This window comes from Mobula hypostoma, chromosome 12, assembly GCF_963921235.1.
Source record: "Mobula hypostoma chromosome 12, sMobHyp1.1, whole genome shotgun sequence".
Lineage (NCBI taxonomy): Eukaryota > Metazoa > Chordata > Chondrichthyes > Myliobatiformes > Myliobatidae > Mobula > Mobula hypostoma.
Window position 1 is genome coordinate 54168388 of NC_086108.1, and position 20151 is coordinate 54188538.

At 40.4% G+C, this 20151-nt stretch overlaps 1 protein-coding gene across 3 annotated transcripts in view; it reads left to right on the top strand.

Annotated features, from left to right (window-relative positions):
• cachd1 (cache domain containing 1) overlaps positions 1-20151 on the top strand; it is a 189978-nt gene that overhangs the window by 155269 nt on the left and 14558 nt on the right. For all 3 annotated transcript variants that reach the window (XM_063064129.1, XM_063064128.1, XM_063064127.1), the window contains 9 exons: positions 924-1092; positions 6994-7136; positions 8631-8812; positions 9713-9823; positions 10109-10231; positions 10571-10670; positions 11824-11940; positions 14786-14946; positions 18153-18239. In XM_063064129.1, coding sequence (XP_062920199.1) covers positions 924-1092; positions 6994-7136; positions 8631-8812; positions 9713-9823; positions 10109-10231; positions 10571-10670; positions 11824-11940; positions 14786-14946; positions 18153-18239 — 1193 coding nt within the window. The remainder of the gene's footprint in view (positions 1-923; positions 1093-6993; positions 7137-8630; positions 8813-9712; positions 9824-10108; positions 10232-10570; positions 10671-11823; positions 11941-14785; positions 14947-18152; positions 18240-20151) is intronic.

Below are 20151 nucleotides of genomic sequence, written 5' to 3' on the forward strand. Positions count from 1 at the left end.
AAAATGGATTTCTCCAACTTCTGGTAATTTTTCTCCCTTCCTCTTCACTCTTCAATTCCCCACTCTAGCCTCTTATCTTTTCTACTCACCTGCTTATCACCTCCCCCCGTGCCCCTCCTTCTCCTTCCCTTTCTCCCATGGTCCACTGTCCTCTGTCATCAGATTTCTTCTTCTCCAGCCACTAGGCTTCATCTATCACATTCTAGCTAGTCCACCTTTCCCTCCACCCACCCATTTATTCTGACATCTTCCCCTTTCCTTCAGTCCTGAAGAAGGGCCTCAGCCTGACATCTCCACTGTTCATTCATTTCCCGAGATGCTGCCTAACCTGCTAAGTTCCTCCAACATTTTGTGTGCATTACGCTTGGGTAGTGTTTCAAAACTAGAGCTCTTGCTTCCTAGCTTCCACATGTGTAACTGATGTGACCTCAAAAATTTGGCCCCATTTTGATTTAATTCTGCTGTCCACTGACTAATTTTGTACCCCTCAATCCTGCCCTTTTAACTGTATTACTGAAAACAATACTATGTTCAGTCATGGAGGTCATTGCAGAGATGGAAACCATTAGTCTTGAGCAGTGAGGCTAATGAATACCCTGCCACCATCAAGGTCTTGTCACTAGGACAACCAGCAATTTACTGTTAATCTATGCTGTGCACTATATATATTTTGAATTGGGTTTTATTAACTTATTTATGGTAATATTTTGGTTTATGTGCTGTGTATGATATGTTTTGTGGGTGTATCGTGGTCCAAAGGAACTTTGGTTCGTTTGGTTGTACATAGGTACAGTCAGATGACAATAAACTTGAACTTAATAGTTCAGTGAAATCTTTCTATCAGTTTTGTAGAAAGTCGCTGGAAATTTGAACTGACATTTAAAGTTGGTTATAAAAATTCTGATACTCCTTTATCTATGCAGGTGCAAGACACATCATTTATTCTGTGCATTGTGATGGTCCAACCTGAAGTGCCAGTCAGACACCTGAAAAATTTGAATACTGCCCCAAGTAGTAAGCTTCTCTACCATCGGCTGGATCTTCTGGGTCAACCTACCTCCTGTTTGCATTTCAAGCAGTTGGCAACACTAGGTAAGAAGCTAACTGTGAAGCAATGTGTTGAGGGTTTGCAGCCTCTAATATTCCATATTGCTCTTCCATTTGCAATTTCCTTCGCTTTCCACACTCACATGTGCACCCAAAGTCACCAAGAAGCCAACTACATTAGATACCACAGATCTCCATCAGTCTTATTTTGAAGTGAGTACAAGCCATGCAGTGGAGAATCTTGATAACCTGAACTCCCTTTGTCAATTTTCTTTCTATTTATGTAAGGAATAATTAACTTTCACAGATGATCTTTCCAATATACTCCGACTTGTACTATAAGCAAGAAAGGAACAAAAGATTAGACTATCCAGCTCTTATCGAACACTGTATTAATACTCAACTGAACAAGGAGGTTTCATTGAATACTGATTTGCAAATTGATGCCACTTTATCATAAGATTGCAGTCGTGTACCTTTATTTCTTCATGGTTGATAAAGTTTTAACTTGGCTTTTATAGCATCTATTTCTCTAACTCTTAACAAGTTTGTGGCATAGATGTGAATTATCTATTTCTCAGTTTCTCAATTGTTCTTTGGCAATCTGTTGCATGCTTCTGCAAATTATTGTAGAACAATGACATTTGCCTGCAAGTGATTATACTGAATGCAAGAAAGAATCCATAACTATCTTTCCAATGGAGGGACAAAAGAGTAGCCAATACTAGCACACTTTTCCTTTTCTTTTCAAATCTTTTTATTGTATATATAGGAAAAATAACATGAGTACATCGAAGTAACAACACTTAACAATGCCTCAAAAAAAACCATCATCTTAATGATCGAAAACAAAATTTTGTGATAACAAAAAAAACCTACTAGGCAGAAAAGTGAGAGAAAAAAGAAGAGAACCCATCAGGTGTACAACCCCAGAGTCATGCGTCATACAAAAAGCTTCTAAAAATAAACATCAAACCGCCAGCAAGAAAAGAAAATATACTAAAAGAACTTACAATTAGATCGTGGAAAAATTATATCAATTAACTCAAATGATAATAACGAGCAAATGAGCCCCATCTTTTCTCAAAATCAAATAAAGGTTCAAAGGTTCGACTTCTAATTTTCTCCAAACTAAGACATAGCATCACTTGAGAGAACCACTGTGACAAAGTGGGAGCTGATGTATCCTTCCACTTCAACAAAATGGCCCTCCTAGCTATCAATGTAACAAATGCAATAACATGTTGGTCAGACACAGAAATACCATGAATATTTTGAGGAATTATTCCAAAAAGCACAGTTAATTTATTAGGTTGTAAATTACTTTTAAGTGCTTTAGAAATTGTTGAGAAAACAGAGTTCCAGAACTGTTCCAATATAGAACAAGACCAAAACATGTGTCAGTGTAGCTATCTCTGTTTTACATCTATCACAATGACTATCAACATTAGGAAAGATTTTAGAAAGTCTCTCCTTTGTCAAATGATAATGATGTACAATTTTAAATTGAATCAATGAATGGCTAGCACAAATTGAAGAAGAGTTACACACATAAAAGTTGCTGGTGAACGCAGCAGGCCAGGCAGCATCTCTAGGAAGAGGTGCAGTCGACGTTTCAGGCCGAGACCCTTCGTCAGGACTAACTGAAGGAAGAGTGAGTAAGGGATTTGAAAGTTGGAGGGGGAGATCCAAAATGATAGGAGAAGACAGGAGGGGGAGAGATGGAGCCAAGAGCTGGACAGGTGATAGGCAAAAAGGATACGAGAGGATCATGGGACAGGAGGTCCGGGAAGAAAGGTGGCGGGGGGGGGACCCAGAGGATGGGCAAGGGGTATATTCAGAGGGACAGAGGGAGAAAAAGGAGAGTGAGAGAAAGAATGTGTGTATAAAAATAAGTAACAGATGGGGTACGAGGGGGAGGTGGGGCATTAGCGGAAGTTAGAGAAGTCGATGTTCATGCCATCAGGTTGGAGGCTACCTAGACGGAATAGAAGGTGTTGTTCCTCCAACCTGAGTGTGGCTTCATCTTTACAGTAGAGGAGGCCGTGGATAGACATGTCAGAATGGGAATGGGATGTGGAATTAAAATGTGTGGCCACTGGGAGATCCTGCTTTCTCTGGTGGACAGAGCATAGGTGTTCAGCAAAGCGGTCTCCCAGTCTGCGTCGGGTCTCACCAATATATAAAAGGCCACATCAGGAGCACCGGGCGCAGTATATCACCCCAGCCGACTCACAGGTGAAGTGTTGCCTCACCTGGAAGGACTGTTTGGGGCCCCGAATGGTGGTAAGTGAGGAAGTGTAAGGGCATGTGTAGCACTTGTTCCGCTTACACGGATAAGTGCCAGGAGGGAGATCAGTGGGGAGGGATGGGGGGAACGAATGGACAAGGGAGTTGCGTAGGGAGCGATCCCTGCGGAATGCAGGGGGTGGGGAGGGAAAGATGTGCTTAGTGGTGGGATTCCGTTGGAGGTGGCGGAAGTTACAGAGAATAATATGTTGGACCCGGAGGCTGGTGGGGTGGTAGGTGAGGTAATATGTTGGACCCGGAGGCTGGTTAATATGTTGGACCCGGAGACTCCAACGGGATCCCACCACTAAGCACATCTTTCCCTCCCCACCCCCCCGGCATTCCGCAGGGATCGCTCCCTACGCAACTCCCTTGTCCATTCGTTCCCCCCATCCCTCCCCACTGATCTCCCTCCTGGCACTTATCCGTGTAAGTGGAACAAGTGCTACACATGCCCTTACACTTCCTCACTTACCACCATTCGGGGCCCCAAACAGTCCTTCCAGGTGAGGCAACACTTCACCTGTGAGTCGGCTGGGGTGATATACTGAGATACTGCGTCCGGTGCTCCTGATGTGGCCTTTTATATATTGGCGAGACTCGACGCAGACTGGGAGACCGCTTTGCTGAACATCTACGCTCTGTCCGCCAGAGAAAGCAGGATCTCCCAGTGGCCACACATTTTAATTCCACATCCCATTCCCATTCTGACATGACTATCCACAGCCTCCTCTACTGTAAAGATGAAGCCACACTCAGGTTGGAGGAACAACACCTTATATTCCGTCTGGGTAGCCTCCAACCTGATGGCATGAACATCGTCTTCTCTAACTTCCGCTAATGCCCCACCTCCCCCTCGTACCCCATCTGTTACTTATTTTTACACACACATTCTTTCTCTCACTCTCCTTTTTCTCCCTCTGTCCCTCTGAATATACCTCTTGCCCATCCTCTGGGTCCCCCCCCCCCGTCTTTCTTCCTGGACCTCCTGTCCCATGATCCTCTCATATCCCTTTTGCCTATCACCTGTCCAGCTCTTGGCTCCATCCCTCCCCCTCCTGTCTTCTCCTATCATTTTGGATCTCCTGCTCCCCCTCCAATTTTCAAATCTCTTACTCACTCTTCCTTCAGTTAGTCCTGACGAAGGGTCTCGGCCTGAAACGTCAACTGCACCTCTTCCTAGAGATGCTGCCTGGCCTGCTGCGTTCACCAGCAACTTTGATGTGTGTTGCTTGAATTTCCAGCATCTGCATAATTCCTGTTGTTTGAAGAAGAGTTAACCAACTTCAATATCCGCATCCAATCCTCCGTCATAAAAGTCAAATTAAGTTCCTTTTCCCAATCCTGTTTAGTCTTAGACAAAGGACACTTATCCCATTGTGATAATATATAAATTCTTCCAATAGAACCCTTAATCAAAGGATTCATACTCATAATAGTATCTAACAGGTCAGCCTCCAATATGTAAGGGAAATTACTTAAATATTTTTGTAAAAAATGTCTAACTTGAAGGTATTGCAGAAAGTGTGAATATGAAAGAGAATATTTATCAATTAATTGTTGAAAGGACATCAATCTATCTTCTTTAAATAAATCCAAAAAAGAATTAATACCTTTATTTTTCCAAAGTAGAAAAATTGGATGATTCAAAGAAGGCTTAAAAAAGTAATTTCGGTAAATTAAACTACAAAGTTTAAATTTTTTAAGATTAAAAAAATTGCAGAACTGGAGCCAAATTTGTAAAGAATACTTAATCACAGGATATAAGTTTAAATTAACAACTTTACCTAATTGCATAGGTAAAGGAGCCCCCAATAACGAGGTTAACTAGCACACTTTTCCATAAGTGGAAGTGAACATTCGGGGAAAGAGTTGCAATGGTATACTGTAGTCACAAGAAATGCAGCTTAGCAAGTTTGTTGTAAATCGAGGTGAGGAGTTATTCAATTTTTTTTTACAATATTTGATATATTGATGAATAGTGTTCAAATTTTGGTAAAGAAATCATTTATTTCATTTATTGAAGGTCATAGATTTAACCTTGATATTACTGGTATATTGGTTATGTGCCAAAGGTCTGGTGCAACTACAACTAGAGTGTTGTGTATTATTGAAGTAGGCTAGAACATCACAGGTGTGCTGCTGCTGTAACTCCATCCACTGAAATTAGTGGGAAGGAGTTGACAGCATGTTAATTTTTATGAATTGCTTTGGTGTGTAACTTTTACTGCCTAGAAAGACAGGAGAATTTAAGATGGAGGATAAGATGCCCCATGGTGTCTCTTGAACTGGATCTGAAGGGATTAGCGTCTCTGTGAATGGGTCGGTGGTGGAATCTGGATGTAGGAGTGTAATTCATACGGCGGCCTTTGATTTGGTTGATCAATACAAATATAACTTTAATTTTTAATTTTACTTTAAGTAGATGTTTATTTTCAAAATTAAAAGGATTTAAAATGAACTGGAATGCATATTTTAAGTATGAACAAAAAGCTGAAACCACAGGAAACACATCGCTCATTTTGTGCCTCTCACACATATTTGTTAATCTTCAAGCATAGATGAAAGAATTCTGTTTTAGGTCAAATTATATGAGTCTTTGGTTTAGCATGTTGGGTATAGCAGAGCTGGAAATTGTAGAGTCTTCATCAGCTGTTTTTCTTTTGAACAATTTTGATTGTTTTACTGGATTGTTAAATATAAAACATACATGTCTTTTTTATGGTACTTGTTTCTGACCAGTCCAGCCAACTTCCCAAACACTACTGTGCTAGAGTAGTTGGTCAGAGAGATCTGGTCAGTGACTCTTGTTTCTCTATCCACAGATACTCCCTGACAAGTTGAGATTTTCCAGCATTGATTTCAGATTCCCAGCACAGTAGTATTTAACTTCTGGATTTGTCTCATTTCCTAAACCGCAGCATTTGTATTTAGTGCTTTCCAGTTGTACTTCCAGCTCCCAGAGGAGAATGGTCTGGAACAGAGTCACATAGAACAGGAACTAGAAGACTTCTATTGGGTTTTGTGCAGTTGAACAGCTCTGTTGATGCTGTAACAAGTAATTGCAATTACAAATTAAAACTGAAGTGTTAATAGCACACAATTACACTGTTTTAACAATAAATCAACTTTTTTTAAAATAAAAGTCCTGCCTTTCAATACTTTGGCCATATTCTGCAGAATTAGAATCAGGTCCAGGCATATTCAATAAAGGCTCCCACTGTAACCTTTTCAGCTCGAATCCAAGTTCCTGTTGTCAGCTTCCTTATCATCTTGAAGTGTGAGTTGCCAACTTTCACAGGAGGATCGTAGGTGTCCAACTCCTAATACCAGTGGGCCTTCGAATCCAGCTATGCGACAGTGTGAGGTATCCAAGGATTGCCCATGAGTCCTTATCCCAACATGAGCTAGAATTTGCAAGGGAAAAGGAGAAAACTTGGGGGCAAAGTTCTATACAACAGGTTTCACATCCATCATTTCCATTCTTAGTGTGACATTTTGTCTTCAGTATAAGTTTGACCGATGTCCATTAGGTGTGAGTTTCAAATATTTAAACAAAGCTTAGATTTAAGTTTGTGTCATCGTCACCAACAACAGTTGCCATTAAGTACTGAGCACGATTAAGAGGAGTTTATTTAATTCTTGTGTCTCTTGCAGAAAGCCCCACTGTCATGCTATCTGCAGGCAGCTTTTCATCTCCATTTGAACACCTCAGTCAAGCAGAGACCAAACGAATGGTGGAGCATTATACAGCTTATCTGAGTGACAACACACGCCTCATCGCCAATCCAGGACTCAAAGTGAGATTTGATTTCTATAAGTTTTGTGCTGTCACTTTAATCAATGTGTTTAACTTTATTTTGCAACTTGTTGATGGTGAAATGTTGCCTTGGGGGTTTGAAAACCATGTTTGCAATCAAACAAGATGTCAAGATTGCAAATAGTTTGGTTTAATCTCTGAGGGCATCACAGGAACTGAACCCTTCACATATTTTGTGATGCAGAAAAGTGGAGATAACCACCCACTCATAACATTCTCTTGCTGACTGGGGCAGAAATTTCACAGCAGCACAAGTCCTGCTCTGGAACTCAGGGGCAAGTGGTGCAGCAATTCTTTCCAGAGCCAAAGGTGAAGAGATAATATTCTGTAGACAGTATTATGCTTAGTTCACTGAGCAGTAATGCAAAATCGGATCCTTTATTCTGAAGTGCGGGTGGTTAATAATATTGCTTTATTATTCTCGGATAGGAGATAAATAAGTGACCAGACAGAGCGCAGTTGTACACAGTGTGCTTTTACAAAGTCTGTGAAGCAAGTGACAGATTTTCAAATAATTATAGTTCCACTGTAGAAAATGCATCTGTCTGTCCTGAAGCAGCATTTCTAATCAAATTTATTTCAAATTGGTACAAGATACTCCTTCATAAATGTATTCTTGGGATTTTTTTCACTTTAGTTGTAGCATTAATGGCCATTTTGCATCTTGCCTCATATGTTCCCTGGACTTGTGGAGTGATCATTAACCCTTCATGTGTTGCATCAATAGCCAGAGTTGGGAGCAAAACTTAAAATAAAAACAATTCAGTGTGTTGTGGTTGCAGTTCTTGTTTTGTGCTTCAATTCAGCCATTACTTTTCGCTAGTACCTTTCAGTTGAAAGTGCTCTCTAGAAATAAAAACGATCCAATCAGTAATTGAACTGCAGGGTGAAGTGAGTGCGAGGTGATACCTCAGCCATTCAATAGTGTGGAAACCCAGGGGCAGCAGGGGGTTTGGAGAGTAGGGCTGAATTAAAACCTGGTTGTCAAGAATATCTTTACACACCTAAATCTTGTGAAGTGTATATGTTGACAGATAACGAATTTTTTTTTTGTTTTTCCTAAGTGAAAATAAATCACCTACATATGTTTGATCCCTCCTGCATTCTTGCTGTATTCAATGATGATCTCAGGCTCAGGGATCCCAGAGCTGCTCTTTGTTACCTCCCTCTCTGGCATCCAGCAATGTGACCCCTGATCCTTCATTAGGTTTTTCAATTTTTAAAGTCAGTTCTTAAAGGGAATCCCTTCAGGTATTCACATGTGAAATTAAGCTTATTATCTTTCCCTTGTCTGGATAAATTGAAACTCTAAAATCCGCACATAATCTTTATTTTATATATATGAGGGAAGCTGTCCATGCAATTTTATACAGTCTGATTAAAAAAGCATATTAACAGGATTGATTCACAGCTTTGAAAAGTTCTGGGCATATCTTTAAGTAGTCCTGTTTTTTTTCTCTCTGCCTGTGTGTAGTCCTCTGTCAGAAACGAAGTCATGGCTACCAGTCACGTAACAGATGAATGGATGTCACAAATGGAAATCAGCATCCTAAACAGTTACATTGTCCGTCGTTACATAGCAACGCCCAATGGGGTGCTTCGGATTTACCCTGGCTCTCTCATGGATAAAGCATTTGATCCCACCAGGAGACAGTGGTGAGTTTTACAGATCCACAGGAAGAGTGTTACAAGTAGCCTCTAAAGCAAAGTCTCTTAGAAAAAAAATGTTTGCTTCTCACCATAGTGAGCAGAGTTTGCCTGAGCACTGAAGTGATTAATGTTGTTATTTGTGTTTGTATAATTAACAAAGCATTTTGATGATGTCGCATCTGAAGTTGTCTGTTAGTTTGTTTGTATTGTTCTGAACTTAGTGATTGCTTGGTTGTTTTTCTGTTTGAGCGTACTGAATGTATTTCCTCTGTGATTGAGGACATCCTGTGTAACCCAACAGTAACACACTCTCCTTTAAAACTGAAGTTTCAGTTGTATTCAACAAAGTGCTTTAAAGGTAATATTTTAACACTCCCCTACCACGCACTCCCAATTTCTTCATTTCCCTCACCTCGTATTGCTATTCATTCTGTGAGGGAGCGAGCCCCTTAACTGTGCTGCAGTGCCATCAAGCTCTCTTGTTCACTTATCAAGGGGCTCTCCCTTCTCTAGCCCATACACTGAGGGCAGTATTAAGGCCCCTTTATTGCTGATGTGAATGTGCCTATGGTCAAAGCAATATGAGCATTCAGTGTACATGATTAGTGCACCAGGGTTCGTGACTGCATGTGGTCCTTGTGTCACTGCTTTGCTCAGTTTATTGTGGAGTAACACTGAAGCTATTCAGAATCTTGCAGGAAGAAACATGGAGAAATTTTGCCAATTAGGTGGCTCCCATTTTCTTCCTGTTAAATGATATTGGTAAAAACCTAGAGCAGCATGGTGTGGGACAACATAATTTAGGGAAAATAATCTTTTGCATTGTATTCAAGAGTATCTTCAAACCTTTTAATCACGCCCTTGGAGAGTTCTCTAATTCTGTAAAAATTGGACTGTTGTTGCTAGGTATCTGCATGCAATGGCAAACCCTGCTCTGATTACCTTCACTGGCCCATATCTTGATGTTGGAGGAGCTGGTTACGTTGTTACACTGAGCCACACTATTCATTCATCCAGGTAATGTGCGGGTCCATCACCTTGTTTATTTCGTTCAACTTGATAAATGACGTTCATCTGTAAATGTTGCTTCAGAATGTACAAGTTGCTGATTGTTGCAGCAGAAAAGATGCAGCGATATTTTGACAAGAGAAATTGTGCTTCATAACCTTCATTGGCATTTACTTCTGGAGTTTAGGAATCTTGCATTGCTGTGGAAGCACATTGAAGTTAGCTAGAGGAACTTCAGGTCAGACATTGGTAAGAAATATGTCAAAGTACTGTTTTTTAAAATTTCTCCCCAAGGTCTCTTTTGGCACCAGGACATGCTGTGGCTGTGATGGGAGTGGATTTCACCCTGCGATACTTTTACAAAGTTCTTTTGGATTTGTTACCCATTTGCAATCAAGATGGAGGCAACAAAATCAGGTAGTTCCAGCTGAGGGATGGCCAACTTTATAATGACATGGGATCTATTAAAGAAGAAAATAAGTCATTTTGTATTTGATCTCATTTTTATTTTAAGAAAAAGATATTTCTACATCTATGGGAGGGATGCATATTTAAGTGGTCTTTCTGTTCTTGGTAGAAGGTCATCATTTCTTCAGATTGGTACATTTATGATCGAGTTTTATTATAATATACATGTTTTAAGTTGCCCGATGTTGCTTTCTGATTAGAATTTATATTTTTGTTTCTTGCTACATTAAAGCATTAGCTGCTATTTTGCTGAGAAATTCCTTGAACTAATTGACTTTCTTTCATTAGGTGCTTTATCATGGAAGACAAAGGGTATCTCTTGGCACATCCAACTCTAATTGACCCCAAAGGCCATGCACCTGTGGAGCAGCAACACATCACCCACAAAGTAATGGAAAAAAAATCACGTGAATGTGTAGCTTTGCAGAGTTCATTTAAAAAAAATATCGAGTATAACTTCGCTGCAAACTGCATTGCAACTGCTCACTACTTGGTCAAAGTACCGGATGGTTGATTTATCCCATTAATTCTTAGTTGACTTGGTATATGGAGGTTTTGTTAAAAAAAAACGGAAATAATTTATTTAAATTTGTAAGACTTCTTCTACAAAGACGTAATTGGGCTTCTTAATGTGTTTTCTTGCTGGAGATAAAATATTAAATTGAATCTGATTCTTTGAGGTAGACAAGATAGCTGGATACCAGAATCAGATGGCTGTGTTTTGGGAGCATTGTTAATGATTGACTACCCAAACTGTTTAATTGATGGATCCTCAAAAGGACTTGTATGTTCTGAGTGACTTTGAATAATCCAATTTTATAATTCATTGTAACTCAGTGACTTAGCTATCAGCCAGACAGGAAATCTAGACAGGATCGATTGCTTTTCTGATTAATAAATATAGCTATAGAGCACGTTTGCAATGCTCATACTTGTAGGCCATGTCCATATGCACTTCAACATTTTTGTAATTTGTGATAAAGTGGTAAGCTTGCCAGCTCAATATGCATTTGTTTTTATCGATTGTGGTGCCCACTTTTCTTAGATTATGATGTGTTATTTGTGCTGTTTGCAAGGAATTCCGCTGAAATTGGTGCTAAAACAGTGTCTCCATAGCTGTATCTGTTATTGGATAATACTGTTGCATTTTTAAGTGACCCTAGGTGGATGAGTGTCCTGTGCTGATGACCTTTGTGATTTAAATAGCCAAGCTCCTGCAGGCCCCTGTGAATAACGAGAGCTAATTAACCCCATCATAATGTATGAGAATGGAATGTGTTCCAAAAGGCAACCATATGCCTATATCAGACAAATGAAGGCATATGCATAAGCCAGCAATTTGATTCAGATACCGGCCATTAGAATGGATTTCTGAGTTGTAAGAATTAAAATAGTAAATAATGAGACAATTCTTCAGCGTGTGGATGCAGTCATGAAGTGTACGTGTTTTCTTGCTGTGCTGTCAGAGAGTTGAAGATCTATGCAATTGTAACATTTTAATAGAATTGAAACTAAATGTTTTCTTTATTTTTTTTAATCAGGAACCTCTGGTGGCAAATGACATTCTAAATCATCCTAATTTTGTGAAGAAAAATCTTTGCAACAGTTTCAGTGACAGAACAGTGCAGCGGTTCTACAAATTTAACACCAGCATTGTAGTAAGTCTGTCTTTAAACACCACGATTTAGAAATTATTCCAAAACTCCAAAGGCATACTTTGTCTAAAGGCATTGCAAATCAGAACAGAAGTTTCTGAGCCTTATTGTCACTTTAGGAGAAACTAGGAACAGATTCCAAGGGATGAGTGACCTATTCTGGGTGATTTTGCAGTGCCTGGGTTGCTGGCGATAAGTAGGAACAGTGTTTAAATCTCCACACATGTATGCTTGCTTAGCCTTTTTAAACCAAATTCATGGTGAAAGATCATGTGACTTAAGCCAATTGATGTCACTGCAGCTTCAGTAGCCTCCATGTATGGAGGAGGAGGCTATTTCGAGAAATGCACGGTGCATGTGCAATAATGCGTCATCTCATTTAAAGATCGTGATCTTAATAAAGTTCTGTAACCAGACAAATCAAAATGTGCTCCTTGATAGGCACACATGTCTGGAAATTCTAAATACGTCGATGGTTGAACTAAATCCATCTGCAATTTTCAGAAAATTGAATGCTGTTCATGTGTAAAATTATAACTCTTAACTTAAAATTGCCTTCAACCCATCCAAACTGGGGTGAGCCTAATGATGTTTTTCCAAGTCTGAGAATTCATAGTCATAGAAAAATACAACACAGACACAAGCTCTTTGGCTCATCTGCCTGTGCCGAACCATTTAAACTGCCCACTCCCGTTGACCTGCACCTGGACCGTTGCCCTCCATACCTCTTCCATCCATGAACCTATCCAAGCTTCCCTTAAACGTTGAAATCAAACTTGCATGCATCACTTGGTCTGGCAGCTTATTCCACACTGTCACGACCCTCTGAGTGAAGAAGTTTCCTTTCATGTTCCCCTTAAACTTTTCACTTTCACCCTTATCCCACGACCTCTAGGTGCAGTCTCACCTAACCTCAATAGAAAAAGCCTGCTTGTACTTACCCTATCTATACCCCTTATAATTTTGCACACTTCAATCTTCTATGTTCCAAGAAATAGAGTCCGAACCTATTCATTCTTTTCTCAGGTCCTCCTGTCCCAGCAACATCCTTGTGAATTTTCTTGGTACTCTTTCAACCTTGTTTACATCTTTACTGTAGGTACTGTAGGTAACCAAAACTGCGCACAATACTCCAAGTTGGGCCTCAACAATGTCTTATACGAATTCAGCACGATTTTTAAATATTATTGAAAAGACAACTTGGCTTTTTGCCATCTGTAGTAAAGTGCCCTTGTTTCACAGCACCAGCAACTAAATAGAATTATGTGCTAAGTATTTTTTTTCAATCCTTATTCCGAAATCTTTGCCCCGGGTTGCTGGAAGAAGCTTGGGGGTTTTGCCACATTTGAGGAATAAGCTTTCTCTGCTGGCAAGCCAATGCAAACAGCAGCTCAACTTCGTGGGCACAGAAGCCTAATTTATTGTATGTTGTAACATTCTTATTTCTCTTGACACACAGTAGGTAAAGGGATTTAATGCTGGAAGAACTTCTCTTTAACTGTAACTTTGGACAGGGTCAGTTTAGTAGCAAATAGTGCCCAGGGCATTGGAGAGAATGCCCTACAGATACTGCCATTTGAACTTTTCCCTCCACCTGAGAAGGCAGGTGAGGCCTTTGCTTTCCACCTGCAAGTATTGAGGATGAACTAACTGTTCAAAACTGATCGGGGTTAATCAGGTTGAACTTTTGTGTTTAAATCCAGTAAGCGTGACCTGAAACCACAACATTCTCGCTTCAGGTGGAAAAATCCTGATACGGAGCCAAGGTTAAGATTAATGTTCTGGCAAGATGACTTTGGTTAGTTTGTAGCTTTTGGTCATATTGCTCGTCAATAATGAGAACCTTCTTAGTGGAGGAAAATGAACTAAGGTCACAAACAGAGCAGGTACGATCAGGGCATGTTGCTGCTAACTGCCAGCAAAGTTCCACTCTCTCCAGGGCCGTCCTGAACTGTTTTAATGTGTTTTCTATGTGAATGCACTGTTTCCAATACAGTGTGCTTGTGAGGCTGCTGCAAGTTTCTCATTGCGCCTGTGCATACAACAATGAACTCAGCTTTAACTTTGAAGAGATGATCTGTGCCTTATGACTGTTGGTTTTATAGCTGTCACTGCCACCAAAGAGAAATGTACCTCATTTTGGCAGGTGATTACTGTAGACACAGGCTCCTCTGTACAAAAGAAGCTTCAAAAGTAATTTTGGAGTGCCATTATGTTAACAGCCCTGCATTAAATATGTAACAGTGAGTGGAGGGAGTGATCACCTCTGGGTTTGCTATCAAGTCATACACCTGCTGTCCTCATTTGTGAAGCTCTGCTTCACTCTCTTACACCATGCTTCAGTACTGCCTTCTGGAGATGGTGTAGCACACAAGCTATATCTTCCAGTCATCGTAAACAGCAAGTTTTCTTCACCAGGGTGTTAATGCTGCATTGTCATGTTATTAGTATGCAAGTTTTCTCTTTTTCATTCCTTTCCATTAGTCTCGCAAGTGATTTGTGTGTCAATGTTCCTCCAAGTATTCCTTTTTCCTTGTGCTGGATTTGCCTGCAGTTTTCTACACATTGGTATGCAAAATGCAGCCATTTAAACTTCAGCCTGAAGCAATACGAATGAATTAAGTCTGGAAATTGTCTAGAATTTTTCACAAACCGTTTGGTGTGGATTACACCAGCCAAGGTTAAGATCCCATGCTCACCTTCCTTTTCAACCAGAAATAATGAGGTTAATTTTAGCTCCCCGATAAGATCACATGAACCTCAGATTGAATGCAGTAATATAATCTTTAACCCAATTTATTGAAACTATTTTCTTTCCATGATATTACTGTACATTTTCTTTTGATAGGGTGATCTGACAAATCTTGTTCATGGTAGCCATTGCTCGAAGTACCGATTGACCAGGATTCCTGGCACCAATGCATTTCTTGGAATTGTCAATGAAACATGTGATGCACTTGCTTTCTGTGCCTGCAGCATGGTGGACAGACTTTGCCTGAACTGTCACAGGTCAGTGTTGTGTCACTTAAATTGGATTAGAATTGTACATTAACATCATAAGGAGGTTAATAAGTTAGTAGATTTTCTGTGTCATTCATGATTGAAGATAGCGTGGCATTATGTTGGCAAAAAATGGAAATGAGCATTATCTGAAATTGTCATATAAAACAAAGTTAATCTGTGTATGCAATAGAAATAAGAATTAGATTAGATTATGAAGACAATCAGTCCTCTTTTATTGTCATTTAGTAATGCATGTATTAAGAAATGATACAATATTTCCTCTGGTGTGATATCACAAAACACAGGACAGACCAAGACTGAAAAAAAACCTAACAAAACCACATAATTATAACATATAGTTACAACAGTGCGACAATACCATAACTTGATGAAGAAGTCCATGAGCACAGTAAAAGTTCAAAGTCTCTCAAATGTCCCACATCTCACGCAGACGGGAGTAGGAAGAAAAACTCTCCCTGCCATAAATAGTGAACACAAGTATTTGGAAATATTAGTAAATTGTTTGGAATTCTGTACGATTACTTTCATGGCCCTGACATTTTCTAAGGACACTACATTTTAGTTCCTTATGTGTTTGTAGCTTACTTTATATGATTAAAAGCTCATTTCCAAGGTTTGCTCAGTAAATATTGGCAATTAGCAAGAGGAAGGCTTGTTAAAGCCTGTCATTGAAATTAAGCAAAAGGCAAAAATTTTGTTTAGTGAGCTGTTTCTTGTCTAATGTTATGTCCTACATTGTTTTGCCCCATCAGGGGCACTCTTGTAAAGATGATCCCTACTGGGTAACTTTCCACTGTGTTCATCCCAATGTGTAGTGATGAGGCTATTTATTTATGAATAACCTTGCTTTACAGCAGGGGCCCCCAACCTTTTTTTCACTGCCGACTGGTTTCATATTGACAATATTCTTGCGGACCGGCCGACCCGGGGGGAGTGGGGGGTAGGGTTGCCAACGGACAAGAGTAGAGCCAAATACGTTGTTTACAGAGAGAGACTACAATGACCATGAAGCCTTGCGCGGGCACCAGTGCGCATGCGTGCTTTGCATATGCGTGTACGTGCCGATGTTTTCTACAAATCGTTTTTGGCGCTTCTGTTGGTGGGGCGGGGGATGTTAATCACGACCGGAATATAGCTAAGTGGCTAATACACTCAATTTCATTTCTAAAAGGGTTTATCTAACGAATTTAATATTAAACATACAGCGCATATTTTCCTCGCATGAATATAGCGATAAGTCAATTATCAGGGGAGCTTGAAGTAAGTGTTGAACGAACTTCCAGTAGAAGTGGTAGAGGCAGGTCCGATATTATTTAAAGAAAAATTGGATAGGTATATGGGCAGGAAAGGAATGGAGGGTTATAGGCTGAGTGCAGGTCGGTGGGACTAGGTGAGAGTAGCGTTCGGCACGGACTAGAAGGGCAGAGGTGGCTTGTAATTGTTATATGGTTATATAAGTAAGTCAATAGCATCATAACATTTTAAGTAATGTTTGGATATTAAACACACAGCACATATCTTCCCCGTATGAACATATAAAATCATTGCAACACACCAATATCGCTGAATCAGTGGGAGCCCTGGGCTGAATGCTTGTTTCCCTGCAACAAGATGGTCCCATTGAGGGGTGATGGGAGACAGCGATACTCGAACGGGGTTCCTTATGTCCAGTCTATTACACAATTTGGTTTTCGTTGCATTCATTGCAGAGATATGTTGGAAATGGAAGCAACGTTTTCAGTGCTTTCATGGCTATCTCAGGATATTTAGCCTTGACTTTGAGATCCAGAATGCTGGCAGAGGTGTTATGTCAAACGTACTTTTCAGCCCGCCGTCATTTGCAAGCTCGAGGAGTTGATCTTCTTCCCGCGCTGACATGGATGATGCGCGGGTAATGACCTCGCATGTGTAATGGCTCAACAGTGGGCGTGACAGGGAATGAGGAAAGGTGCAGCTGACTCCTATCGCCAAATCATATTGTTCCTCACGGCCCGGTAGCGCATGCTTTGCGGCCCGGTACCGGTCTGCGGTCCGGTGGTTGGGGACCGCTACTTTACAGAGACATCAAATCACTTGTGGAAGTGAAGATTGGAGTTAATTTTATTTATTAAGTAATGGTTCTTCAGGAAGTGTTTTGGTCCTTCAATTATTCATGCTATTTATGAAGTCCATGGTCAATTTCGCAGGTGGAGGTGAAACGGGGTGGTAGAGGGGAAGAATGATGGAGAACAAGGCAATTTGGTGCACTTAGTTGAACTTCTACCTCACAGCCCAGTGCCCTGGGTTTAGTCCCAACTCACTTCTCTTTTCTACGAGAACTCTTTGTGACTGCATGGATTTCCTTCCATAATCCAAAGACATGCCACCTGGAGGGTTGATTGGCCACTGTATATTACTCCTCATGTAGGTGGGTTAATAGAATTTTTGGAAATGTGTGATGAATTGGTTACAGGGAAATTTAGTGGGGGTTGAGATTGTTCTGTGAGGTAGCAGAGATTCAGTTGATTGAACAGTTGCCTTTTATGTTATTATGAAATATTAATATCCCAACTCATACAATGAACATAGAATCCTTTAGATGGATGTTAAAGTAATTGAATTTGCTGGAAAATGCCTATCTCTAATTCAAGGTGAATGCTGAGAACTGAGGAATGTTTAGAGGCATTGATTACTGTTTTCACCTTCAGCATCTTTTTACATGACAGATTGTAAGAAAGCTTGTTGGATTTGAGTTGTACAATAAGTTGTGGGATGCTGCACCTTTCAATCCTCTCTGGCCCACTGAACCTAGAGCTGTTATGTTTTCCTGATTTGCCATACACTGCTTCAAAGCGCAGTTTAAATTTATAATTCTCATGGGGGAAATATTCTTTTCTACAGCACAGATCCTGTGGCAAATGATAACTCAAAGTTTTATGGCTCTTTATAACAATGGGACAACAGTGATGTTGCACATAAGGCTTTTATTCAGCAAGTGAATTATCCTCTTTGAAGCAATAATTGATGTTAGATTCTATAAGCTTGTTTTGGAGAAGTTTGGCCAGGATTTTGGGGATGGGGAGAGTGTTAACATAACTGAAAGGAAGTGTTTTATTATTTCATTGAGCACAAGGAAGAAATGTATCTATACGAAAAGTTGGTGAGAGGCTATCAATTATGTTCTCATGTAACATGTACCTTGTTTTATTTAGAATGGAACAAAATGAATGTGAGTGCCCCTGTGAGTGCCCCCTGGAGGTGAATGAATGTACTGGCAACCTGACCAATGCTGAAAGCAGGCAAGATTTCTCCTAAATTATGTTTTTAACTTGAAATAGTCTTAGTAAACGGATTTGAGTGATTGCCTAATTTGCTCATTGGTTTTTGATTACTTTTAAACAAAGTCTCGAATTTAGCTGGTTTTCATACCCATCATATTTTTGTAGGTATTTTCAGTGTCCTGTGTATTCAAAGATACATTCGATAGAGACTGTTTCACCTTTGACATCAATGTAACATTTGATTACGCGTGGTATCAGAAAGATGTGGCAGAATTAGCCAATAGGCATCAAGAGGAAAGCACTGCAGGAACTGGAGTATACCTGAATGATGAAAGATGTTGAGGTTGCTGAGGTCAATCCTCACAACTCCAGGACATTACAGCAGCAGGACGGCATCATGAGCTATTTCATGAGTGATTTTCCTTCCTTATTAATGTCAGAACTAGAGATGTTCACTGACAGTTGGACAGGATTTGATTCTATTCAAAACTCCTTATCCTGCATTCAGCATGGCACAAATAACATTTGGATACAAACTGATCCAAGCAGCAAACAATTGTGCTACAGAAGTGGCAGCCAACAATAGAGTTTCATCACCTATCTTAGCCATTCAGTAGTATCTCCATTACAAAGCTCACACCAGCACCATCGTGCAGATCACTATTGACCAGAAACTCATTTGGGCTGGCCATAGATAGCATTGGTTACAAAAGTAGGTCAGAGTCTGTGTATTCCACAGTGAGTGACTTACCTCCGCAAACTTTTCCACTTTCTGCAAGGCTCAGGTTAAGTGAATAATGGAATACTCTCCGCTTGCCTAGATCAGGGAAGTTTCAGCAACTTGTGAAGCTTAACACCATCCAGAAAATAGTAACATAATTCATACCTCATTGACCACCCTCAGCATTCATTCTCTCTGTCACCAGTCCACTGGCTGTAGAGTGTACCATCTACCAAATGCATTGGAGTTACTTGCCTAGGTTATTCTGACAGTCGCTCCCAAATTTACAGACTCTTACCAGTAAGAAGCACAAGAAGAGCCGGAGCGTGAGAGTACCGCCACTTGCACATTCCCTTCAGACTGCATTCAGAACGGACTTGGGTTTTAAATTCTGATCCTCTCCACCCAGGACCTTGGCTATTGGGAGGTACTGAGGCTCTGGCCAGCAAAAATAAGGAGTCATACATTTTGTTTAGGAGGTCGCAATTGAGTGAATCCCTTGATGACCTTAAAGAGATTAGAAATACTTGTAAGTGGGAAATCAAGATAACAAAGAGGGTATGAGATGGATCTCGCATGGAAGGGTGAGGAAAATCCCAAGAGGTTCCTGCAGAGTCGGGCCCCTTCGAGATTAGCAGGGCCACCTGCAGGAGGTGATGGGATTTTAATCTAAATACTTCTTGTTGTTTACTGAGGTGAAAGTCATTGCTCAGCAGGTAAAAGAATCAAGTGAAGATGTTTTGGAAGGCATATTACCAGGATGGTAGTATTTGCTTTATCATTAGCCAGTGGCGATGTTCCTGAAGACTGGAAGATAGCTTAAAAAAAGAGTAGTAAGGTCAAGGCAGGGAATCCCAGGATGGTCAGCCTGATATCAGTAGTGGGGAAGTTACTTGAGTTTCTGAGGGGCAGGATCTACCACGATTTGGATAGTCAGAGTCAAGTTAGGAGGTCAGCAGGCTTTGTTCATGGGAAGTTGTATTTGACTAACCTTTCAACGTTTTTGAAGAGGAAACCAAAACGGTAAGTGAGGATAGGACAGTAGATGTCTATTCTGACATGGGCAAGACCTTTGACAAGGTCCCACATGGAGGTAGGCCTGGAACGTTAGGCATAATGGAATTCAGGGGGAGCCACTGTAGTTAGGTGGATTCAAAATTGGCTCCAAGTTAGGAAGCAGAGATGGTAGTAGGTTGGGTTACAAGGATT